This window comes from Thunnus thynnus, chromosome 21 (assembly GCF_963924715.1).
Source record: "Thunnus thynnus chromosome 21, fThuThy2.1, whole genome shotgun sequence".
NCBI classification, from domain to species: domain Eukaryota; kingdom Metazoa; phylum Chordata; class Actinopteri; order Scombriformes; family Scombridae; genus Thunnus; species Thunnus thynnus.
In genome coordinates this window covers 942012-968822 of record NC_089537.1, presented here as the reverse complement: position 1 = coordinate 968822, position 26811 = coordinate 942012, and the positions used below count along the sequence as shown (strand labels likewise).

The window sequence follows — 26811 nt, the reverse complement described above, 5'->3', positions numbered from 1 at the left end:
CGCTGCTGCTCGAGTCCTCACTAAGACCAAGAAAGTGGATCATGTCACTCCTGTTCTCAGATCTTTAAACTGGCTTCTTGTCTGTCAAAGAATTGATTAGCTTATTTTTATATTTTCTATTCTTTTAACTCTTAAATAATTAATTTTAATTGTATTAAATTCATTTTTATGTTCTTTTACGTCAACACTACCTGAACACCTCTTGCGTAGAAACACAGACGGAGCACTCATTGCTGCTGCTGCTCTGCTAAACATGCTGCTCATATTATGCTTTTTGTATAGACAAGGTGTAAGGCTGACTCCAGCTACCCTGCCAAGGAAAACTCGTTTTGGCCACTTGTATTTCACTCTTTCCATCACTAGCTCATGACCGTAGGTGTGGGCTGGAACATAGGTTAACTGGTAATGAAGAGCTTTGCCTTTAGGCTCAGCTCCACCTTCAGTATGACTGTCAAGTGCGTCTACATTACTGCTGATGCCACACCAATCCACCTTATGATCTTGTAGACCAAATTACCTTCATTTGTGAACAAGAACCAGGGAACCCACTTTATACCTGGAAGGAGCAACCCACCCAAGTTGTAATGAACTTTAGTTTTCCTTTAAGGTCAAATTCTTTAAAGTTGCGTCCACATGTCCACCTCAATATAAGCAACCAGTACTAACCGAGCCTTTTTGCAGTTCCTCACAGCTGAGATCAGTCTTTATTTTCCCTTTATTGACGTTCTATATTTCTCCAGGTACAACTCATCCAGAACCTCCTCTGATATTAACAGCATGTAAGCCAGAGCTGAGCACTGGATCTCAGAGAGTTTCCTCTTTGATCTGTTCTTTGACTTCAGGAACTCTTGGATCTCCTGATGTACTGAGCGGTCATTCATCTCCATCAGACAGTGGAAGATATTGATGGTACATGTAGACTGCAGCCAGAAACTCCTGAACGCTCAGATGAACAAAGCAGTAGACTGTTTTCTTGAAGATCACACTCTCTCTTTTGAAGATCTTTGTACAAAATCCTGAGAACACCGAAGCCTCTGTGACATCAAGACCACACTGCTCCAGGTCTTCTTGGTAAAAGATGATGTTTCCTTTCTCCAGTTGTTCAAACGCCAGCCTCCCTAGCTTCAGAAGAACTTCCCTGTCAGCCTCCATCCCCTCCTGTGGACTCATCTCATGTCCCTCATCATACTTGTGCTTCTTCCTGATTGTCTGAACCAGCAGGAAATGTGAGTACAGGTCAGTCAGGGTCTGAGGAAGCTCTCCTCTCTGGTCTGTTGTCAACATGTGCTCCAGAACTGTAGCAGTGATCCAGCAGAAAAGTGGGATGTAACACATGATGTAGAGGCTCCTGGATGTCTCAATGTGTGAGATGATTCTGCTGGATAGCTCTTCATCACTGAATCTCCTCCTGAAGTACTCCTCCTTCTGGGCATCAGTGAAGCCTCGTACTTCTGTTACCCTGTCAACAAATGTAGGAGGGATCTGATTGGCTGCTGCAGGTCGGGAAGTTATCCAGATGAGAGCTGAGGGAAGCAGCTCCCCCTCGATGAGGTTTGTCAACAGCATGTTGACTGATGAAGGCTGTGTGACATCAGACACAACCTCATTGTTGTGGAAATCCAATGAGAGTCTGCTTTCATCCAGGCCGTCAAAGATGAACAAAACTTTATAGACAGCGAGCTTCTCTGCTGTGATCTTCTGTAATGTTGGATGGAAAACATGGATCAGCATGAGAAGACTGTACTTCTCATCTTTGATCAAGTTCAGCTCCCTGAACGAAAGCAGAATCACCAGACTGACATCTTGGTTATTTGAGCCCTCTGCCCAGTCCAGTGTGAACTTCTGCACTGAGAAGGTTTTTCCAATGCCAGCAATGCCATTTGTCAGAACAACTCTAATGTGTCTCTCTTGATCAGGTAAGGCTTTAAAGATGTTGTGACACTTGATTGGAGTGTCATTGTCATGGAGGGTCTTCATCTTGGAAGCGGTTTCAAGCTGCCACACCTCATGTTGGGTATTGACGTCTTCACTCTGTCCCTCTGTGATGTAGAGCTCAGTGTAGATCCTGTTGAGGAGAGTTTTACTTCCTGCTTCATCAGTTCCTTCAGTTACATGTTCACATCTCCTCCTCAGACTGATCTTATGTTCATCTAAAACTTCCTGCAGACCAACATCCACTGTAAGACAGTCACAAAAGTTCTCATCAAAAATGTATTTGACTTACAGAGAATCTCATTAGTTTTCAGTAGCCAAATGAAAATGATAACAATAAGAAAAGAGGAAATAACATAAAGAGCTTAGATTTTTATGTAGAAAAAATTCAAATTGGCATTATGAATGATGACTGAGTTTTCAGATATGAGGATCAGCAGACAGATCTACAGTCTTACTTTGTGCTACTACAGTGCTGGTCTGACTCGTTCTGGATCTTTTCCCACACTGGGGACAGGAGGAGTCTCTTGAAGAAGCAGACTGGTCCCAGTATCTGGTGATGCACTGTCTGCAGAACCAGTGTCCACAGCTACTAGAGACTGGATCCTTCAGGACATCCTGACACAAAGAACAGCAGGAAAGCTGATCCACAGAAACACCACTCCTCTTCCTCTCTCTGTAGACATGAACACATTTCTTTTTAAATGAAAGACCTTTCATGTATAGTTTTGATGAAAACATTTTCCCAATACAGTTTAGATTATTAGATAGCAGAATGCTGCCTCAAGACTCCAGGTAGCAGCTTCCCATTTTTAGCTGTCAATCACTTTTGTTGGTTGAAATTCTAAATATCAACAGTGGCAGATAAGATTAGCTGTAGCTAATTACCATTAATTTTGTAATGGCTGAAATGAATCTTAACGGTGTAGCAGCCAATAATGTAATAACTGACATTAATGTAATAACTGCCAATAATGTAATAATATTACCATTCTTAATGAAATAAAAGTTAATAACGTAATAACTTTTTGCACATAATGTAATAAGTTATTACATCATTGGCTGGTTATTACATTATTAACTGGGTAATAACAATTAGGGCTGCTTGATTATGGCAAAAATCATAATCCTGATTATTTTGGTCAATATTGAAATCACGATTATTTAACACGATTACTTTTTGACTCATTTTTGCTGATTGCCAATGCTGATATATGCACATATTTTTTCCACCTGGCTGAGGAGATTATTACACATGCAATCATAGATTGTACTAATGATCAAGAAAGACAATATATGAAGGAAGAACTTTAATGAACCTGCCAAGCGGGTCGAGCAGTAGTTTTCTTTGAGTTTATTAGACAGACAGGATTAATGTGTAGGATTCAATCTTTGGTCCACAGTCTGAAGCAGAAGGTGGTGGTAATGCACCTAATATGCTGGTTGTCAACCACTGTTATAAACCAAAAAGAAGAAGAAAAAGTTTTTTCAAACAGAGTGGTACATCCTGTCAGCTGAGGGGTTACTTATCAGTGCAGCTGAACAGAGCAGCACCTCCACGGACTGTTTCATCCTGACGGTCCCAGTGCTTCCTCCGCAGGCTCCACTTCACTCAGCTGCCCGACAGACCCAGACCCCAGATTAGCTGGGAGGCTAGCAGAGGCTAACTGGCTGTGCTTCCCTCCGGTCATGCTGTGGCTAACGCTCTGCTAGCCTCCCAGCTCTCCGTTTGAATCCAACCGGAGCACCAAGCCCCGGTTTGTTATTCAGGTTAAAGTGGGAAGAAGCAGCGGGTTTGTCTGGCAGCTGAATTAAGTGGAGCCTGCGGAAGAAGCACCAATTAGCCTCCCAGCTAACGTTAGCCCCGGTTTCACTACAGGCAGATTCACTTGCTACAGTGGGTGAGGAAATAAAACCAATGAATCAATAAATACAAACACTGATGATTTCTTCCTGTGGAGCCGACGTAAAAACTATTTTGGTTCAGTAAATTTCAGCTGTCAGTTTGCCTGGTGAAGGCAGCCTAGTCTGTGGATAGAGACACTCAACGCCTGTTGGAGGTGTTTAGGGAGGGGTGAAAGCGCAACATTGTAAAGGAAGGGGTGTGCTAGATTTGCAACACAAGACAAAATGAGAGCCTCATTACAAAATGACAATAATAAACAATAATCATTTTATCTCAATTATCTTGTTTTCATAATCATCGGAAGTCAAAATCGTAATCAAAAATAAAATTTGATCACACAGCCCTAATAAAAATCATAAAAAATGTAATAACTGGAGCCAATAATGTAAGGATATACCTGTATGACTTTAAGTTTTATTTATTGGCAATAAAGTGTCACACTTCCATGACACTTACTCTTAGTGTTGCCTCTTTATAAAGTTATATAAAGTTATATAGTTATAGTTTATTTAGTTGAGATTCATGCACATAGATTAACATTTCTTATATATTTAGTGTAAGAATATATACTAATTTGTGATGTGATGAAATGTGCATGAATCTCACCTAAACAAACTATACTTACTAAATAAAATTAAATCACTAATTACCGTTCAACATGTGTAATAAGGAAGACAGAAGTTTGCAAACAAAGGAAGAAAGCCTCATGTCAGAGACACATGACTGGATAACTTGTCAATCAACAGCCATCTAGTGGTCAATTATGGGGACTGCCAAAGAAAATACACATCTTCAGGAATGAACTACAGATATCATTTGCTTAAGTTTTAGACTCTTTGTTGAGCTTGTCATGACTGTATTCAAATAGCCAGGGATGTAAATAGGGCAAGGATTCTGATGGTAATACATTTTCATGTAACTTGTCAGAGTCAAGTTTGTTACATATACATAGAGAGAGAGAGAGAGAGAGAGAGAGAGAGAGTGCTGAATAGCTATAATAGTGTGGTTGAAACAGTTTACTTGAAAAAGTGATTTAAATACAGTTAATTAAAGATGACATTTTTCATGAAAAGAAATGGTAGTCTTTGTATTCAAGGACAAAGCATCTTCAAAGAGTATAGATTTCATATTAAATGTCATAAGAGTAACTGTCTGTGTTTGCAAACATGTGCTTGCACTTCATTTAGTTCTCAAATGGTTAAGAAGTAGAAGGCAGAGCTAGAGATAGGTCTGACCATCAAGTACCACAAACAAATAAATAGTCATAATTCCTAGTTTTTGAGTAGCTATTTGAAAGAGGCGACAGTAAGGGTAAGTGTCATAGAAGTGTGGCACTTTATAGCCAATACATAAATCTTAAATAAAGTGATACAAACATATTACATTATCGCCTCCAGTTATTACATTTTTTATGATTTTTTAAATCCAGTTATTTTAACTTATTACATTATGTGCAAAAAATTATTACGTTATTGGTTAAAACTTATATTACATGATGGGGAAGTTATTACAGTATCAACTTTTATTACATTAAGAATGGAAATATTATGTTATTAGCAGTTATTACACCAACGGTAGTTATTACATTATTGGCTGCTACAATAACACTACGTTATTGTGGAATTGTTTTGAGTCATCTTCCCTCTCTTCATTCTTCAAAGGACATCTACGTGAAAAGTAGTGTAGCTCCATTAAGGAGTTGGGCAGTGTGTAATGTGTGTGTGTGTGTGTGTGTGTGTGTGTGTGGTGAGTATGTAAATGAGCGTGTGTAATTGAGCAAGTGCAGAGAGCGAGTGGCAGAAAAGTGACAGTGAATGTGAGTGGTGCAGAGGAAAACTTCAGCAGTAAGTTGTCAATGTGGCATTAAATGTACAGTACAGGCTACAGTGTGTCAGTTAGTAAATGCTGCAGCTCCTCAAGACCAAGAAAAGACCTGTCTGTTGAAGGGGGTTAGCCCCGAAGTTAGCAACAACGTGTTAACCAAACCTGACCAGGCTCATTTAAGGTGGACTGACTTTTAAGGTGGACCAGCAATTCAGCTGCTCTTTAACAGAGAGCAGAGAAATGTCTGGCTGATGTTTGACCATGGGGGTAGCACCACCCCCATAGCCCCAAAGCTGTCAACCTAGGGGACTAGGTTACACTGACTTACTTTGTGTCTGAGGGTCCAGGTTCATCACTATTGTCTAGAGGATGACCTTCAGACCAGTCATTCTTCATAGATGTGTCCTCTTCTTCTTCCACACAGTCACTCATCTTGTGGACTTCAGTCTGAGATGTAAACTAGAAACAAAGGAGACACATGCATAGTAAATGATAATGAAGACATAATTGTCACTACATCAAGGAGATGAGAAACCTAAATAATGCAATTCTAAAAGTATAATTTGATAACAAAGACTGAACCTCTGGTTAATTTTGTGTCCACTACTTCTCCCATTTTATGTGATTTATTAATTATCTACAATATTTTAAGCCACCCAGCCTCAAAGACACATTTTGGCTCACAAGACAAAATTCAAGGTAAGCAACATTTCTTTACATTGGTACCTTCATGTTTAGTCTTTTCATGAACACATCATACTCTCTCTCTCTTTGACTCTCTCTCAGTGCATTTTAGTCTTGCGTCGTTTTTAAATGTGCTCTATAAATAAATGTGACTTGACTTGTATACTTTATACTAGTAGTCTAACCATTTTTATGAACATGCAGAAAGAGGAATGGAAATCTTATTTGATTTTAGACTTTTACAACAGCAAAATTTAACACACATCACACACTGTTTACAGTTTGTCATTACTCTGACCAAACACTCAGTGAATCTTTTAAATGTCTGAACAGTGGAGGCAAAATAACACTTCTGCATAATATAGAGTTTATATGCAAGTTGTCTAGGCAACATGTCTTATAGGTCACACAATATTAAGCTATTTAATATGCTATTAATGAATTTATTTATTTGGCAATTGGCATTTTTCCCACTGGACATTGTGGCCATTGATATTTTCATCTGCCGAACAACAACACAATACCAGCAAAAAGCCGGCATATACCAGCTAACATAAACCCTGCTGCAGACAGAGAAAGCGCAGCTCTGAGCAGCTGGATGAAAGGAGACATCATTACATCATTACAACGAAACATCATTGTATCTAAAATAATAGATTCCAAAGTCAAACTAAAACAAAGTAGCCTGTAGATGTCTCAATAAGTCAGTTTCCACCACTGAATATTTGATTGTTAAATTCAGACACAATCATGCTGTGAGGAAGACTCTGCTGTCTTTCTGTCTCTCACTGCACTCTGACTGCTCTGACACACGATGTGCTGGATTTATAACGTGAGACAAAACCAGAGTGGAATGTTGCAGAACAATTAATTTTATGTCGATTATCTTGTTTACATAATTGTTGGAAGCCAAAATCGTAATTGAAAATAAAATTTGATTAATCGAGCAGCCCTATGTGGCTTTCCTAATTCATCTTTAACCTGAAGTGTTCTTTAATGAAATCTGATCAAAGAACTGCAGCTCTGAACTCTGGGATGAAGAATCTGGAACAAGAGTCAAATATTAACAAAAGTATAAATCCTCATCAGTTGCATCATGAAGTCTGGTGTGTGCCTTCCAACAAGGAGATAAAAAGTGCTGAGATGGCATTTATGTAGTCTGTGGTATCTCTGATATGAAACAGGACAAATAAGTTGTTTGCGGATAAAGACAAAATTCTAACCATAGCATCCCTACAGCTGGCTAGGGGGCTACAGCCTGACTATGGGAGAATGAGAAAATTGCTGTTCAAATCCATTCACTATAAGCCTGTTTTACCAATGTTTTGTGATCATTATTTTTTTAAGGCACACTGTGTTTTTATAAATAAATCTTGTAATGATAATAATCCAAAATTGTGTGAAAATGAATAATTTTTAGTCAAATCATATCAAATTTTCTTAGGGGAGGAACCCCACACCCTCTGACCAAAACCCCTGCGGGTCTTTGACCTGGTGTTTTTATTTGACTGCTGCAGGCAGTCTGTGTTGGTTATATTGAAGCGGTACACACTGAAATCAGAGTCAAAACCCTCCTGTCTTTCCAGTAAATAGTGTTCTTAAGTGGGACATCTTCCATCATCTTACTCACCTATGGAGGCTTTTCTTTCCCTTTTCTGCTTCTCCGCCTTCCCATACATCCACAGCTTAACATTAAATATCTTAGAAGTAACTCAGAAAAAAACTTAATAGCTTCTTCCTACCGAGGAAACGTTTTACTCCTGGTGAATCCCTCCGCTCTTCCAGTCGCCTCCAAGTGTGGGGTCCAGGTCCACGTATGTCTGGTCGCGCCAAAATATGGCGGAAACAGTTTGATTTTTTTCCCCACCCGCATTCGACGAACACCCGCCCTACTCTGCCTCTGATTGGCTAGTTTTCGTTGCCTTCGTTGGTTAGATTAGTTAGATTCAGGCATGTGACGTGAAAAGAGCCAATCGCAGGCAGAGTAGAGGCGGGTCTTCACGGAATATGGGTGAGGAAAACAATAACATTGAAAAACAATTCCTGTAATTTGTGAATCTGCCCGGTGTATGCAGACGGTCACAGGGGTGGCCGGGAAGGCTCAGTTCCCTTGTTTGATCGCCCTCGCTTGACCCTTTCCGCCATCATGATTGCTTTTCAAAGCGCTTATTCCTGCTCTGAGGAGCGAGGATACACAGCCGTCCTTAAGTCTTTCACGCTTATTGGATATCAGTTATTGAGTGTTGATCATACTGAGTGAAGACAGATTACAGATTAAACTCAAGTGTATCACTCCCAAATTTTATATTTTATTTGTTTTCTGATGCACCATCTAGTTAAATGTGTTAATTTTCGGTCTGATCAACAAAAGGACCATAAAGAGCATTTTTCATTTAGTAGACAGTGACTATGACTTATATAATTTCAAATTTCCCTGAAACATTAAGCCAAATAAATAATTTCCAGTGTTCAAAAGACACCTCCATCAATACTGGATTATTAAATAATAAATTCAGAATCAGAATATCAATAAATGCCGACACAAATAATGAATAAATAATATAAATCAACTCTAAGATTTTACCATTCACACTAATTACTGTCACTTTTAGTCTTGTAGAAAAGAATTAGCAGCCTTCAAGGCGTATATCCTCTGTATACTATATCGCCTCTGTGCATATATCCGTTCCTGCAGTACTATCTTCTGAAACCTCAGACAGTGTCGTAGTGCTCGAGCCCAGGACTTGGACTCGAATCCGACTCGAGTCCTGATTTTCAGCACTCGCGACTCAACTCGGACTTGAGCACTGATGACTCGGACTTGAGCATTGACTGCGTTCAGACTTGGAAGTTGAAGACAAGGACACAAACTTGTTAATTGATAAAGTAGTAATATATATCCAATTTTTTCCGGTCAAATTTTCTGCACTTAGCCACACTATGGTTCACGTCACGCACACAGCAGCAGCTGCAGCACAGACAGTGTAGCCACACACATACACAACATGCACGTTGCACACAGTGCACAGAAAGCCACAGCCGAAGTCGCGCACACAGTGCACAGACACTGCAGCCACACACACATAGATGTTGTTAGTATGGAAGTTATTCATCATAAGTGAAGAGGACACAAAGCTCACTAATTTGCAATACCTTTAAGTCCAAAAAAAAAAAAAAAAAAAAAAAAAAAAACTTATTTAATTCTTATAAAGAAAATCAGAATCACCAAAAAAAGGAATCGGTAGGTCAGACTTTTAAAAAATTGGAAATCAGAATCGGCCAAGTGAAATTGCAATCAGTGCATCATTAATATTAATATGAAAAATGACAGCTGTGTCATTTTTGTTTAATGGAAACCTTTTTATTTGTATGTCAGTTCTTCGGCTGTGCCAGAGTGGAGCACTGGAGCCCATCTTGGAACTCGACTCAGACTCAACCTTGATGACTCGGATTCAGGTAATGGGGACTCGACTAAGACTTGAGACTTAGTGACTCGACACAGCTCAGAGAGAACATCCAAGATAGCATGCTGACTTTCAAGAAAAACCCCTAGTAACACTGAAGTGACCAATCCATTGTATTTGCTTCAGGCTTATCAGAGCAGGTGCATTTCCGTGATGATTAAGGAAAGAGTGACGCAAACCTGAAACCACAAAAAAAAAGGTTTTTGACACATGGCTCAGCTTGCATCATGTGCACCACTGCCAGATCAATATTTACAGTCTCAATGTTGCATCTGTCTCATGTACAATCACACTTTAAAACAAAACCATGCTGTGTCAGCATTTTAATATTTGTTTTCGATTTAAAGCAACACACAGCAGGCATAAAGGCAGATAGCATAATAGCACTGGTTATTTTTAATCTGGTTTGGACCTAGCAGGTGGGCCACAGTTTAACTACAGTTTTCACCTTCTCTGCCCACACGGAAGAAGCTTGGCAGTGGCAGGATGCATGCTTGTGGAATCCCCCGTCCATCTCCATTTCACTTTTCTAATTAGTTGGTTGTCATTTTGTAATTATAACATCTTTATAATTTGTGGCACCAATAATCGACAGGGGAAGTAAGAGTGTGCATCTTGCTTTACAGAGTAGTCTAGCCATGACTGAACGTGATACCCACTCAGGTTAAATGCATGAGGATCCTGGCTAAATACCCACATTGGCCATCATTTCAGCACAGACTGTGACACTGTGATTGTGTTTAAACTGTTGTGTGAGTCAGCAGAGTCTCCTTGTTCTGGCCGTAGAGCCTTGCTGTTGTTGCGTGGTGGTGGAGGAGTCTTTGTACCTTGGCCAGAGCTGGAGAGCTCCGGTATATTCTCCGGCTTAAACAAACAACAGGAATAAGAGCTGGTACTAGCAGATGAGCCAGGGGCAACCAGTATCACAATATCACTCCACCACAGCAGCCAGGGTTCTATGGCAGGGACGCACTGTATTGGTTGGGTGGGAAGCCAATGAGGGATCAGGACCTTTTCTTTGTTCTGGTGTCTCCATCCCTCCTCATGTCATACCTCACGTCTGTCTACACCCTACACAAGACAACAGATACAGTATAATGGATAATAAAAAGGATAAACTAAAGTTTTACAAAAAATTCAAGACAAGACAACATGTAACACAACACATTTGAATTACTTATTATATGTACAGTATCTTATTTCATAGCTGTGTTTTATTTTTATTATTGTTTAAGAAGGAATAGACCTGTCGGATGTTTCCAAAAGAAATTTGCTGACAGAAGCTCAGATGGAAAGTGATATACTTGGATATGGAGAATGTTAATAAACAGAGGATCAGATAACCAGGGTGCAATTTGCTGGGAGGGATGGTTGGGAGTTCCCCCTTCTGATCTATGTATCCCTGAATTATACTGCTTTACCCACAGACTGCTATGTGTCTGGATGAGGAAAAGACAAGCCGTGAACTTGACATCACATCACTGAGAGGGAAAATATTGTGCTACTTGATTAGGGATGGGAATTAATAAGATTTTATTGATACCAATGCCATTATCAATTTTGCTTATTGATCCAATTTATTGATTCTCTTATCGATTCCTGGTCAATTTTTTGTGTGGAAAAAAAGTACACAGGTTTTCAGTGTCAACGCAACTGTTTTATTATCTCCACTGTTTGAATATATCAAACATAAATGGAAGGTAAGATAAATGGTCCACAGCCAAAAGTTAACTACATTAATAAATGAATGAATTAACCTGAAAGCATCTTACAGTCTCCTGCCCATATAAGAATAAAGTGAGGAGGAGGCAGAGTGCTGATCTGTGTTATTAACGTTGTATCTCCAGTAGTGAAAAGCAGCCTCTCTGCTGCACTGTTAGCTCTGGGGAGAGTCATCATTGCACAACACGCTGAGCACCAAGTTATTTTCTTTACTTCAGAGTTGGTTTAGGTTATTTAATGCTGCAGTGTGTGTTGATCAGCCGGTCTTGTTTGTTACTGCTGATCGCTGCTCTGCTCTGCTAATGTTAGTCTCTGGGTGACAGAAAGTTCACAATATACTTCACATTCCTCTTGCAAAGGTAATTGTTTAGTTATTAAATCAAACCATGTTTGCAACTGCTGCCATTGTGAAGATGAATTACAAGATAGCTGAAGACAACTTAAGCATGTGCGCACTGTAGACAGTCCAGAGGCTGCACTTTTCTTGCAATTTAGTTCCGCCTTTTTCATTCCATCAACATTATATGCTTGGGCATCAATAGGAGAGACTGATAAGCTTGGAGGCATATGATTCCGATGGATCAGACAATTTGGAACAAGTTCTCAACTGGAATCGGTTCTCGATTCCCATCCCTATACTTGATGAATTAAATACATATTTTAAGTGGATTAAAATATTCCTGTAAATGCAGTGGTCAAGTTTAAGTTTCATAATTGTTTTATTTAAAGGTGATTCTTATTTTATAAATGTTACTGTAACAGCTGCAAGAAATAGCCTAATATGCTTCATAGTCCATATAGGCTCTCTGTGGTTCTGATTATTTTCATGAATAAAAACATTTCAAAAACACCCACTACCCCTCTTTTTTACAAATCACACCCTGTAGATAACTGTAGCTAATGTTTAAAGTAAAACTTTTTTTAAAAAAATCCCACTCTCTACTGACCTCAGAGTCTCCAGTCTACAGTGTGGACTTTCCTTAAGATCACACAGTAGCTTCATTCTTGAAATCTGCAGCTTGTTGTTACTCAGATCCAGCTCTCTCAGATGGGAAGGGTTGGATTTCAGAGCTGAGGCCAAAGAAGCACAGCTGATCTCTGACAATCTGCACCAACTCAATCTGAAAATAATTACAACAGTACATGAGAGGACACATATTCTGCACATTTCAATGTGCATATTTTTATTCTGGGGCTCTACTGGAATATCTTCGCATGATTTCCAGTTAAAAACTATTTATTTGTCTTATACTTGCCCTTTATGCAGTCCCTCAGTTCAGGCTCAGTCTGAAACAGGCTGTTTTAAACACCTTAGCAACAAAGGCTACAGGAAAGAATGGACATTTGTGGGCACACATGACGATCTAATTGGTTCATGAGGGGGAAGTAGAGGTAACATTGCAAACAAAGTGTTGAGGGCAGCTGAAACCTGGGCTTTATCTTACAGGGAGCATTTTACAGATATTCACATCACGTTTTGGAACTTGAGGTGAACCAAGTTTAACATCTAATATAACAGTATAAAAAATAACATCACAAAAAGCTTGATATATCCCTTTTAAAATGAATAATAATCCGATTAGATCATTTCAAGTTTTAGGTTAAATACTCAGCTGATGTCTGACAACCTGCACCACAGTCAGAGACACTGTCAGGATAAAATGTCTGTGGTATACAACTGCATGAATGTGATTGGATGTTACTGGCCACAAGATGAGTGTGTGGCCATACATTTACTGTATATGCTGTCTGATGTAAACACGCTCAGGTTAGGCTTTTGTTAAAGATCTGGTAACACAACCTTTGACTCATTTTTACAAATACTGAGTCTATTTTAAACATATCTGTGATATTTTATTCACAAAAAGTTGTAGATTTCTCTAAATCCATCTTTCCTTACAGCCCAGATTCCCATCTGTCCTCCAGCAGGTGGTTTCAGAGGCTATTTACATGAAATCTGCATTATTAATGAGCACCTACTCCGATTGTCTGGAGGTGTTGCTCCCACCTTCACCCCCAGCCAATCAGAACACGACCTAATGAATAATGTAAGTTCCCGTACCCTGCATCTCAACATGGGATAATGGATGCTGCTGGATGCGTAAAACAGTATATAGCAGACTACAAACCAGAGTCTGATCATGGATGGGAAGGGAGGAACTTGCTGTTGCACAATTGAGATTTCAAAATGGTAAGATCGTGTCAAAGTTTCCTCACAAGGTAGCCAGAGGTCACTAGCTTAGTTTTAGCACACTTAGGGGCAAATTCACAAAAGGATTGCTCAGCTTTTGTGGCCACTAAACTTGCACAAATGAGACAAAAAGAAACTGTAATTCAAACAGCACCCACAAAGGGCTTATCTCTGACTTTCAGCTACTTAACAATAAAAATGTCCCGACAGCTCTGGTGGAGTTCAGGTTTCTTCTGTAAAGGAATAGCAAGTCAGATTCTGACTGATCTAGTGTTTGTTAAGGTACTGCTGCTGTGCTGCTCTGCTGCATGCATAAATGCACACAACCTCTTTCTTATTTGGAGATGTTTCAGCTGCTGTGTGATGCTACAGCCAGCTGTGACACACAGCCTGCTGTAGGCAACAAACAGAATATCAGTACTGATGTTTCTGCAAAATTCTGAATACATTCAGTGATACCTGAACAACGTTATTGTGAGATTCAGACATTACACATTTTAGACCTTTCTGAGTCTGAGTAATAGCTGTATTTTGACATGTGACATTTCAGTTATGTTATAGATGCGGAATACTAGAGAAGTAAAAGAAGCTAGTTGGTTTGTGATTGTGGAAAGCTCTGTGTGTGTGCACACCTATGCTTAAAGATACACAATTTGAGGCTTTTGTGCTCTCTGCAGTTTTCATTATGGACCACTCTGTGCTGAAATGTGGAGAAAAGCCTGAAACACCGGAAACCACTCAAACAGACACAAAACAAGGGCAAATTGCACTCAGCTGAAAAACTTAATGGGCGTGTTTGTGCCGTCATATCATTAGCATATTATCTTTTGTGAATCGGACCTTGAGACGGGGCAGTTAGCAGTTGCAGATGATGCAAAATTCATTGTGCTATCAGTAGCCACAATCCATTCTTTGTGAATTTATCCCTTAGTGTCCTGCTTTGCTCACCATCCAACTGAAACTGAACAACAAAAGTTACATACACTCAGCAGCAGCGCTGGGCAGTGGCAGCAGTGGCCTCGTGTAAAAGCTTCCTGCATATTTGATTTGTTCTGCTCAGAGTGACAGTGATAAATTGCCTCAGCACCGCTCACTCTGCAGCCACGAATTTCAACATTTCAAATAAGTTAAAAAGACAGAGGAGATAAAAATGAGTAATTTTACAGCACATGAGGCCCCACCATCACCCTAATCCATCTCAAAGCGCTTTTTCTTGTTTTTCACAGTACCAGCTCTTTAACAGTTTATTTGTGTAACAACCTGTCTCAACCATAAAATCCCTTTTTGGTAATGCTTAATTTTTTTACCACTCAAAACGATGTAGTAAAAGTAGTTCGTAAACATGCATTAGTGAAAATGGTGTCTGACCTCAGAGTCTCCAGTCTACAGTGTGGAATCTCCAAAAATTCACACAACAGCTTCACTCCTGAATCCTGCAGCTTGTTGAGGCTCAGATCCAGCTCTCGCAGGTGGGAAGGGTTGAACTGCAGAGCTGAGGCTAGAGAAGAACAGCCTTCATGTGTGACCAGACAACGTGACAGCCTAGAGAAAGAAGATTTTGACAAATCACTGTTGACATTTAAATAGAGCTCCATAGGGAGGAAAAAAAGACATCCTCTACCTCAGAGTCTCCAGTCTACAGTTTGGACTCTCCAGTACATCAGACAGCAGCTTCACTCCTGAATTCTGCAGCTTGTTATTACCCAGTTCCAACTCTCTCAGGTGGGAGGGGTTGGACTTCAGAGCTGAGGCCAGAGAAGCACAGCTGATCTCTGACAACCTGCAGCAACTCAATCTGACAAAGAACACAATGTGTGCATTAAAATCAATTCATAATCTGGTTGGATCATTTTAGGTTTTAAATGTGAAATTTAAGACTGCTATAAGCTAAGACTTATGAAAAGGATGTCTTGATCATTTTATAACTTTGGATTAGCATGTCAGTCTCAAACTGACAGACTTCATAAATGTCATAAAAGGTAAAGGTACTTTATTTGTCACATACAATTGTACAGTGAAATTCAATCTCTGCATTTAACCCATCCTAAGTACTAGGAGTAGAAGGCAGCTGCCATGTGGCGCCCGGGGACCAACTCCAGTTCTATGCCAGTGCCTTTGGTCAGTGGAGAGCATGTAATCTCCACACAGAAAGGCCCTGCCCCAGCCAGGAATTGAACCCAGGCCCTTCTTGCTGTGAGGCAACAGTGCTATCCACTGAACCACTGTGATGCCCATAATAATATTAATGTGAAATTCATAACAATAAATCAGGTAATAACATTCTGTCTGACCTCAGAGTCTCCAGTCCACAGTGTGGAGTCTCCAGAAAATGACAAAGCAGCTTCACTCCTGAATCCTGCAAGTTGTTATTGTTCAGATCCAGCACTCTCAGATGGGAGGGGTTGGACTTCAGAGCTGAGGCCAGAGAAGCACAGCTGACCTCCGCCAAGCCACAGCACCTCAATCTGAATTTGAACAAAGTATGAGATTATAAAACAACACAATCCTGCATGGAAACCTGGTTGAAATTATCCATCATGACATGCAGTAATCAGAAGTTTATTGGTTAGATATGGTGTATAATATTCCGAAACGATATAGTCAACTCCAAAAATTGTGGCCAATAGGTTGACAACTTCATAAAAATGACACAATAAATAATATGAATAATTATATGAAATACCAAAGGCTTGATCTTGTTACTATTGGTTGTTCCTTGTTTAATGCACGTTTTAAATTGTTACCACGGCATTTACACTGTACAATTTAATCACAACCAAGAAGATTTTGACAAACCACTGTTAATGTTTAAATAGAGTTCCATAGGTTCCATTTTCCAAAAAAAAAAAAAAAAAAAAAGATCCTCTACCTCAGAGTCTCCAGTCGGGAATCTGAACTTGCAAATTCCGGAAACAGCAGCTTCACTCCTGAATCCTGAAGGTAGTTGTCACTCAGATCCAGCTCTCTCAGATAGGAGGGGTTGGACTTCAGAGCCATGGCAAGAAAAATACAGGAGCTCTCTGACAGTTCACATCGATCAAGCCTGTGATTGGAAGATGAACAATAAAACGAGAATTTTATAAATAAACTTGCCTAAACACCATTTCCAGTTACAGCAATTTACAGACCGTTACAAATTTTAAGTAATTCATCATGAAAGACATTGACACCTCAGAGTCTGTAGTCTACAATATGGACTCTTAAGTCCTGCAGACAGCATCTTCACCCCTGAATGCTGCAGATAATTTCCACTCATATCCAGCTCTCTCAGATGGGAGGGGTTGGACTTCAGAGCTGAGGCCAAGAGTTCACAGTGAGTCACAGAGAGTCCAGAGTCAGAAAGCCTGTAGTAACAAATACATGAAAAATCTAGTGACTAATAAAGTAGAGCAGAGACTGAGCAAAGAAACTGCTATTTAAAAAGGATCCACATATTTCATAACTGTCAAATCAATAATGCAATACTGATTTGATTGTAATGTAATGTAAATATTCACTTTGGATTCATGTCATAAACAATGTACTCCAGTGCTGAAGTTATACAGCAGAGGAAAGTATCAAACCATCTAAAGACACTTCTCAAACCACTTCTGTAGTATAATTCATGTACATAATAATCATTGGGCTTGGGGAGGGTATCCAGTCATTGCTGTCAAAAGTATAATTTATGTAAAGTATAATTTTTGGGACTTTGTCTAGTGTAACGCAAGTCAAAGTCATGTGACCTGAGTACACACCTCTTCTGAGAGGATTAGTTCTCTCCTTGCTGCTTTTTGGATGGTCTGGCAGTACCCTTAAAAATATCAGATCAAATCTAAGAAAATCTAGCTGTAAATACATTTCTTGTCCAGCTGTCAAAAACAACATTCAAGAAATATCTTCATTTTAACATTTTTAACATTCATGTGAAGTTGATATATTGCCTAGTTTCTGTAGCATGTCTTGACTTTTCCTGCCTGTTCTACCTGTGAACCTGCTATCTGCTGGTTTGTGATACCTTGTCTCATTGTTGATCCTTCTATTTGTCTGATCAAACCTCCTTGCCTTTTTCTAACTGTTAGACTGGTTATCTTTAAAGTCATGTCTTGGTGATTACATTTAGATTGTGTTCCCTGAATCTTGCTGCTAGAAACTGTGATAGAGTGACAGTAGCTCTACAATGATTTATAATGATGTTACAATCTGTGCTCACCGAGCCTTTCTGCAGTTCCTCACAGCTGAGATCAGTCTCTGTCGTCCCTCCACTGATGTTCTGTACACCTTTAGGTCCAACTCATCCAGAACCTCCTCTGACATCTGCAGCATGTAGGCCAGAGCTGAGCAGTGGATATCAGAGAGTTCCTTCTCTGATCTGTTCTCTGACTTCAGGAACTCTTGGATCTCCTGATGTACTGAGCGGTCATTCATCTCTATTACACAGTGGAAGATGTTGATGCTTCTGTCTGGAGAGATTCTGTGCGTATTCATCTCCTTCAGCTTGTTGATGGCTCTCTGAATGATTTTGGGACTGTTCTCTGTTTGACCCAGCAAGTCTCCTAAGAGCCTCTGGTTGGACTCCAGAGAGAGGCCATGAAGGAAGCGAACAAACAGGTCAAGGTGACCATTTTTACTTCTGAGAGATTTCTCCATTGCTCCCATCAGGAAGACATCCAGAGATGTGTAATGATTAATGTCCCTGTCAGCATCATCATCATCATCATCATCTTCTTCTTCTTCTTCTTCTTCTTCTTCTTCCTCCTCCTCCTCTTCTTCTTCATCATCCATATCTTCCAGGAAGTCCGCTAGTGCCTCTGTCTTCCTGTTGGTGTAACAGTGGTACATGTAGACTGCAGCCAGAAACTCCTGAACGCTCAGATGAACAAAGCTGTAGACTGTTTTCTGGAAGATCACACTCTCTCTTTTGAAGATCTCTGTACAAAATCCTGATAACACTGAGGCCTTTGTGACATCAAGACCACAGCGCTCCAGGTCTTCTTGGTAGAACATGATGTTCCCTTTCTCCAGATGTTCAAACGCCAGCCTCCCCAGCTTCAGAAGAACATCCCTGTCAGCCTCCGTCAGCTCCTGTGGACTCTCATGTGCCTCATCATACTTGTGCTTCTTCCTCTTTGTCTGAACCAGAAGGAAGTGTGAGTACAGGTCAGTCAGGGTCTTGGGAAGCTCTCCTCCCTGGTCTGTAGTCAACATATGCTTCAGAACTGTAGCAATGATCCAGCAGAAGACTGGGATGTGACACATGATGTGGAGGCTCCTGGATGTCTTGATGTGTGAGATGATTCTCCTGGACAGCTCTTCATCACTGAATCTCCTCCTGAAGTACTCCTCCTTCTGGGCATCAGTGAAGCCTCGAACCTCTGTTACCCTGTCAACACATGTAGGAGGGATCTGACTGGCTGCCGCAGGTCGGGAAGTTATCCAGATGAGAGCCAAGGGAAGCAGATTCCCCTTGAAAAGGTTTGTCAATAGCATGTTGACTGATGACGTCTGTGTGACACTAGACACAATCATCCTGTTCGTGAAATCGAGTGAGAGCCTGCTTTCATCCAGGCCATCAAAAATGAACAAAACTTTATAGACAGCAAGCTTCTCTGCTGTGACCTTCTGCAATGTTGGATGGAAATCATGGATTAGCATGAGAAGACTGTACTGCTCATCTTTGATCAAGTTCAGCTCCCTGAATGAAAGCAGAATCACCAGACTGACATCTTGGTTTTCCAAGCCCTCTGCCCAGTCCAGAGTGAACTTTTGCACTGAGAAAGTTTTTCCAATGCCAGCAACACCGTTCGTCAGAACAACTCTGATGTGTTTCTGTTGGTCAGGTAAGACTTTAAAGATGTTGTGGCACTTGATTGGAGTGTCTTGGAGGATCTTCATCTTGGAAGCTGTCTCAAGCTGCCTCACTTCATGTTGGGTATTAACCTCTTCACTCTGTCCCTCTGTGATGTAGAGCTCAGTGTAGATCCTGTTGAGGAGGGTTTCACTTACTGCTTCATCAGTTCCTTGAGTCACATGTTGACATCTCCTCCTCAGACTGATCTTATGTTCATTTAAAACCTTCTGCAGACTGTCATCCACTGACACAGAAGAAAGAATAATCAAAGTTTAAACAGAAACGTACCTTTTACACATTAATACAAGCATGAAAACAATCAATAAGGAAAAGAAATCATAATGAAGAAAGGTTTAGATTGCTTGAGACATTTTATATGGTCATGCAGCATGGGTAAGAAATCTGTTGCTTAAAATTCCTGTAATTAACAGACAAATCTACAGTCTTACTTTGTACAGTGCTGCTCTGGCTGTCTGTCTGCAGTCCAGGTGTTGTTCTGGATCTTTCTGCACACTTGGGACAGGAGGAGTCTCCTGATGAAGCAGACTGGTGCCAGTATGAGGTGGTGCACTGTCTGCACAACCAGTGTCCACAGCTGGTAGAGACTGGATCCTTCAGGGTGTCCTGACACAATGAACAGCAGGACAGCTGCTCCTCCACAGAAACACCCCTCCCATTCCTCTCTCTGTGAAGACAAAAACATTCAATTTTAACTAAATTAATCACATGGTTTTCTTAAACATCTCCTGTGACTCCAATCTTGATTTATATACACTGGCTCCCCATTAAATTCACAATTTAGTTCAAGAATTTTGTTATCAGCCCTTTGTCAGCAGCAGGTATCTGAGGTCCAGTCAAGGTTTATCGGTTGTTCCTTGATCAAAGCTTAAAACAAAAGGAGACAGAATTTGAAGTTGTAGCTCCTAAAGTTTGGAACTCTCTGTGGACACCTTAAAAAGAATTTCCAGACCCACCTGTGTAGACCTGCCTTTATCTATTTATATTAATTGTTTCTGTTTCATGTCTATTGCTTTTGTCTTTTACTAAATCGCCAGCCACTTGTCTTTACCTGCCAATAAGTACCCTCACCAAAAGGTATACTGTACACAAGGTTCATGCTTACCCTACCTGGTTCAAACACCCACTGTGCAGCATTCCCAACCAACCAGTATCAGTCTCTACTGTGAGAAGCACAGTCTTTCACTGGCTTCCCACACTCCAACACACCAGTCGACCAAGCCTGAGGTACTGCTATTGGTGTAGGTACTACCACCCACCAATGCCTTTACCCTACAGCCCCGTGATTGCAGAGTAGTGTTTTATGATTTCCCAGGAGGAAAGATGAATGAACACTTTTGTGGATAAAATGCTGGTTTCAGAACATTTGGACTTCTTAGCTGGAGTACCAACAGCTGTTAGGATTTGAGCTGCTTGGTTAGCTGCCTGTTTCTCAGCTGCAACATTCTGGAAAGGTCACCTTTTTGGGGATATTGCCTATACGCTATACTGACAGTAATAATGTAGCGTACAGAATCCACTAGGAACTAAAAATAATAAAGAACTTCCAGTAGGAAGGTGATGTGACAGACATTGTGGATGCTGATTTGAGTCAGAGTCGGTTATGCTTTCCACATCCATGTGCCTGGGAAGATCTGCAAGGGTTGCATGACATCAATTTTGTCATTTTCCCATGTCAGTAAGGGTTGGCAAGACATGTGATCAGGATGCCTCCTGGATGCTTCCCTGGTATTTCAAGCATGTCCAGCTAGGATGAAACCACAGGGCAGAGCCAGAACACACTGGAGGGATTAATTATATATTATCACCTTGGAATCTCTTGGAATCCCTTAGGAGGAGCTGGGAGATTAAACTTTGGCAATTTCAGCACTTCTTCTAGTCTTGGTGTTACTTATTTAAGCAGAAACTCTGGGATAAAACATTGTGACCTAAAGCCATCACAGAATCTACTGTAAGAGTTATTTTCATGTGTATATACACCCTTACAACATGGAACGTGGAAAACTGATTCCAAGATATTATAAACACAATGGAGGCAAAATACAAACAACAGAGCCATCAGTTCAGCACTGACAAGTTAACTCTAAAGATGTGCAAAGATTTTGAAAACCAGGTGAAGCATTCCCTCATGATAGTATCACGAGAATGTGATACTGATAGATGTATTATGTATATTGCAGGGGCACCGGATTCATTTCAGAAGTGCAGGAGCCAAAAAGTCTGTGTGTGTGTCAAGGCCTTTTCATATTTTCTGCGTTCAACGTCCATGGACAGCTGTGGACTTGCACACAGACCGTGGACACACACACGCACACCGTTCCATTCATACTCTTCGGGGGTCTACAGACACGGGTGCACTCCACATGTTGAAGCATGATAACTTTCCAGAGTTGTGCATATTACAAACCACTGTGCAGCGTTTTTCTTATCAGCTTAAAATGCAATAATCTGTTACTCTAACCGGACTGCTGGATCATATTTCATAGTCTCATTGGCACTTTAAACAACACGCCCACACCAACATAGCCCCTAATAGTTTTACACAGGACTGTTTTTAGCAAGGGCAAATTCTTCAGAAATCAAAAGAAAGAATCTGACGTACAGCCAACTGTGGGTAACAAACAGAACATCAGTAATGATGTTTCTGCAACATCCCAGATTACATTCAGTGACACCTGAATGACATTAATGTAAGATTCAGACATTAATCTAGCACATTTCAGACCTGCCTGAGTCACATTAATCACTGTAGCCTATTCTGAGGGACATTTCAGTAGATCATGTTATACATATGAAAAACTTCTAAAGTAGTAAAAGTAGAAGTAAAAGAAGCAAAATACATGGAAGTTGGTTTGTGATTGTGGAGCGCTCTGAGTGTGCGCACCTCTGCTAATTAAAGACATGCAATTTGAGGCTTTTGTGCTCTCTGCAGTGCCTCAAGACACTGTTTCTAAATGATCTCAAACATATGGCATTGTTGTTCCATTGTTAGACTATCATCTTGCTGCTGTCTTTTAAAATATGTTTTTTTTCTCTGCCTTTAGTGCATTCATTAGCTATTATTAGCACTTCTGTCATCATGCAGGTCCTGTATGGGGAGTTTTTTTTGTTTTGCTGTTAATTCTCTGGCTGTCATCTTATTTCATGATGTCAGACTCAGAAACAGAAGTGATCGAAGCTGACTTATTTGAATTGGTTTCTACCTCAGTGACAACTCAGCATAGTGCTCAGATTTCTGTTCATCATGGTGAATCAGCTTCAATAATTCTGGAGAATTTAAAAGCTCAGGATATTAATCTGGCTCCATGTCTGGAGCTCTCGTAGCTTCAGGACTTGGCTAATGAAGTGGTATGCTAAAACCCTTCAAAGCTGAAGCAGTGGCAACCCCAAACCCAAAGCCTTGGCACCACGTTCACGGCTGTTGTGTTCACTGTTGCTGTTGACATGAACACAAATGAGATGCACATTTTCTTTACTGCAAGTGTTGCAGTACAGGGGCTTTTGAGGGGATACAGTGATTCACAACTTAAAAAGAACATGGGTATAATGTTATATAATATACCCTACTTCCAGTGTCAGTGGTATATTGTATGGCTTAATTAATTCTGATTTGCAAATATTTACTGTGATTTTATATTGTTCTTAGATTTTCTTATTTTCAAATAATACTGATCTAGATTTATATAATGTAGGTTCAGGTTTTGCTGCAATGTAGTAGCAGTTACTAAACAGATATTGACAGTTTTGCATCAAGAATACAATACTTAATGCAGTATTTTTTCTCTTCTTGCTCACTCAGTCATCTTCCATGAGGTTATTTTGCAGCAGAACCAGTCTCTTACTTTGTGTCTGAGGGTCCAGGTTCATTACTGAAGAATGGAGGTGAATCTTTGGACCAGTCACTCTTCATAGACAGACAGCTGGATACTGGAGACTCTGCCCTCTGGTACTGACCTCTGGAAACAAAAACATAATTTTATTCAGATTATTCTAACAAACAGCATCCTTGCTGTGTCATCAGAGAGCTGCGTTTTGTCACGCAGAGCTAGTCAGTCTGGATGTGGCTTAATGCAGCAGATGCAGTTCTGATAAGCCTCTAAGACAGCATTCTGTTTGTTGGAAATTAACAAATCATGCACCTTTAAACTGAAATGATTAACAATGGACTTACCACAAAGGTCAACAGGTCAAACACCATTGGGTCAGATTTTACCATTTGGTAAGCTAGGCAACTGTTTGGGGCCACAAATTAAACGGGCCCCAAACAGCTATAGACTTATCATGTTCTTCATATATGAAACATACAAAATTACATTACTATTATAACTCATTATACCCCCAAAATAACTTTTAAAAAGGCCCCCAAAGTGCTTTAAAAAAAAACTTTGTCAATAGACTTCAAACAGAGACATCATGGTTTGCTCATACATATATCACATACTGTATGTGTTTTGGGATTTTTAAAGCTTGAAACATCCGGTATAGAGCAGAGCAGAAACTGACTAATTAGTATCTCTGCACATAGCAGTTTAACAGTCTCTTACTTTGTGTCTGAGGGTCCAGGTTCATTACTGAAGAATGGAGGTGAATCTTTGGACCAGTCACTCTTCATAGACAGACAGCTGGATACTAGAGACTCTGCTCTCTGGTACTGACCCCTGGAAACACAAAGATCATTTTAGATGAACTATACATTGGTTAAAGGCACAAACCATCAAGATTCTGTTAAGCCATTTTAATACCTTGACATCACTGTAAAAACGAACACAATTATGGGGCTCACAGCCTGATACTTGATGGTTAACATTTAACATGAATACTGGGCTTCCATAGAAATGCTCACCCAACTTTTGGCACATTTCACTGTGTGAAAAAAAGTGAACTGTTGTTAGAGCCCATCACAAGGACACTACTAAACCTTGGTATAAAGAATTAGATATTTGAAGTTGTATCAGTATTTTTTTACTACACTGATGCTACTTTCAGTCTCTTTGTCTGCAATAACAAAATTAATTAAAAGCAATAGAATTGATGTTATTAAATGAAGAACAAGAATCTGTCTCCAATAGAAGGAAAAACAGACTTCAGGCACTCATAGGTGGAGCAGGAATGAAAAAAACTGGGATTAAGTTAAAAAGCCTTTCTTCAACATGGCTACTTACAATTAAAAATCTGACCCGTTTCGACCATGAAGGTCTTCATCAGGCTAAAGGGGTGAACAAACAACAGGCAAACATTTTATAAACTTGGCAGGGGGTGTCACCCAATCCTGATTATTGAGTGAATGCAGGTGTTTGACCGCAAATGAATCACAATGAGAAGCCATGTTTTTCACAAATCTTTTTCCAATATTTTGGGTCTATCATTTTCAGGCTTGTGCACAGAAATGAGATGCTTTTTGTTGAGTTATAAAAACAATCCTCTCACTGTAGAGACAATATATTTTAAAGAAGGTAAAATTTTACCTTCTTTACTTAATCATATTTCATCAGGTAGATTCAGCAGTGTGATTAGTCTCTTACTTTGCGTCTGATGGTCCAGGTTGATTACTGAAGTTCAAACCTTTGGACGAGTCACTCCTCATAGACAGACAGCTGGATACTGGAGACACTGGTCTGTCTTCATCTTCTTCTAAATCATTCATCTTCTAGACTTCAGTCGGTCTGAGACGAAAACCAGCAACACTGAAGACACAGCAGACTTCAGAAAGGGGGAAAGTGGGAACTCGTCTCTTGAAATTTCTGGGAAACAAGTTGAAAGATAGAGTGAGTTTAAATTTCTTCTCACTATTAATTCTGCAAACCCTTAATAGGAAAATTCACAACATCTTACATTTGGCTGATTGGAAATGAAGCATTAGGGTGTTAGAGCAGATAAACACACAGTTGAATCAATTCCTTACACTTTTAATCTTGTGTTTTTGGCAAAATGAAAAGAAGAGTCAACCCTCCAAACTCTGTATAGATGAATCTTGGTTGCAGGTGGAAGAAGCCCAGTCATCATCACTGCGGCGGCACCTCACTTGTAATTGCACATATAGGCCCTAACACTGTAATTTATGTAAAAGGCTCTCACTGTTGGGGTGCTTTTGCCAAGAAATACATGTAGGAGTAATCCAGTAAATGCAGTTACTGTACATGTTGAAAATTTAGTCATCATATGCCCTTAAAATACTGTCTGACTTTTCCACGAAACAGAACTCACTAAATAATTGGACTACAGTGAAATGATTTCAGTGCCAAAGTCATCACAGATAAGATGTTAATATTCTGTCTCCACTGTGTTGCCTATTTTACTTTAATCATGTTTTAATGGGTGATTTGTAATGGTTTTGTAAGAAGTGGGGGTTGTCTGCCAGCTGTCTGTGTGTGTGTGCTCAGGAGTGCCAGGCCATGCTGCCGTGCACTTTGTATTTGCTGTATTCACCAGGGCCACACCTAATTTTCTCTATAGCCACAATGTGATTTCTGGCTACGCTACTGATTTTTATCATGGTTTTATCAGTGTTCAATGTTGTCCTGTCTGTTCTGAACTATGAACTCAACCAGACAGTTTCCAAACATTGTTGTAAAGGTAATAAAGTTAACTCAAAGTCATGCAAATACTGAACTGTTTACGGACCATCTACAGTCCACAGAGAGACTGACAGTAAAATAATAATAATAATCATCATCGTCATTATAATCATAATGTTGGATTAATACTCACACTGGTCTTCTGCCTCTGCTGTGCTTGCTCGCCCTCTAAATGGAGTCTGACGTGTTACTTCCTCATCCTTGACTCAGTGAGCCCCCCTGTGGTTTCATTTGAGATGTACAACATCACAAGAACAGATGGTCAACTGTTTAAACTGAAACTCTCTACTTTACTCTACTTTTGAGGGACTGAAAACTTTGATATTTTTTGTAAATGTTGCTTCATCTTCACAATTAAAATCTGAAGAAACACTGGAGGTCTCTCTGTCTTCTGACTACACCCTTTCCACAGTGCAGCATGTAGCCTAAAGAATCACCTGGCAGAGCGGCTCCATCCCTCCACATTTCCTGGAAATCATATGATCTCCTGTGTGTGTGTGTCATTAATTTTAGGATGAACGCTTGGTTTAAAGTTAAGATTAGTTACAAAAAATTGCATTTAATCTTTTGTTTAGCTGTATATGATCACATCTCCTATGTGTCCACCATGAGGGACAAGGCATGAACTTGACATCACATCGCTGAGTGAAACTATTGTGCTACTT

The 26811-nt window shown here is 40.0% G+C and overlaps 2 protein-coding genes and 1 pseudogene across 5 annotated transcripts in view; all 3 read right to left on the bottom strand.

Annotated features, from left to right (window-relative positions):
* The window catches only part of LOC137173324 (NLR family CARD domain-containing protein 3-like), a 121352-nt gene that overhangs the window by 19484 nt on the left and 75057 nt on the right, over positions 1-26811 (bottom strand). The window lies entirely within an intron of this gene.
* LOC137173351 (zinc-binding protein A33-like) lies at positions 915-9386 on the bottom strand (annotated as a pseudogene).
* On the bottom strand, positions 9573-26350 carry LOC137173330 (NACHT, LRR and PYD domains-containing protein 12-like). Of its 2 annotated transcripts, XM_067578121.1 has the most exons (13): positions 26280-26350; positions 25094-25312; positions 24116-24229; positions 23414-23527; positions 20003-20238; positions 17916-19797; positions 16894-17067; positions 16593-16766; positions 16015-16188; positions 15345-15518; positions 15092-15265; positions 12480-12653; positions 9577-10881 (listed from the first exon to the last, which is right to left on the bottom strand). In XM_067578121.1, exons 2-13 carry the CDS (start codon positions 25213-25215, stop codon positions 10875-10877), a joined length of 3519 nt encoding a protein of 1172 aa, XP_067434222.1. In that variant the 5' UTR covers positions 25216-25312; positions 26280-26350; the 3' UTR covers positions 9577-10874. The 2 variants fall into 2 exon arrangements, with proteins under 2 accessions (XP_067434223.1, XP_067434222.1); XM_067578122.1 differs by lacking the exon at positions 15092-15265 and having other exon boundaries at positions 9573-10881.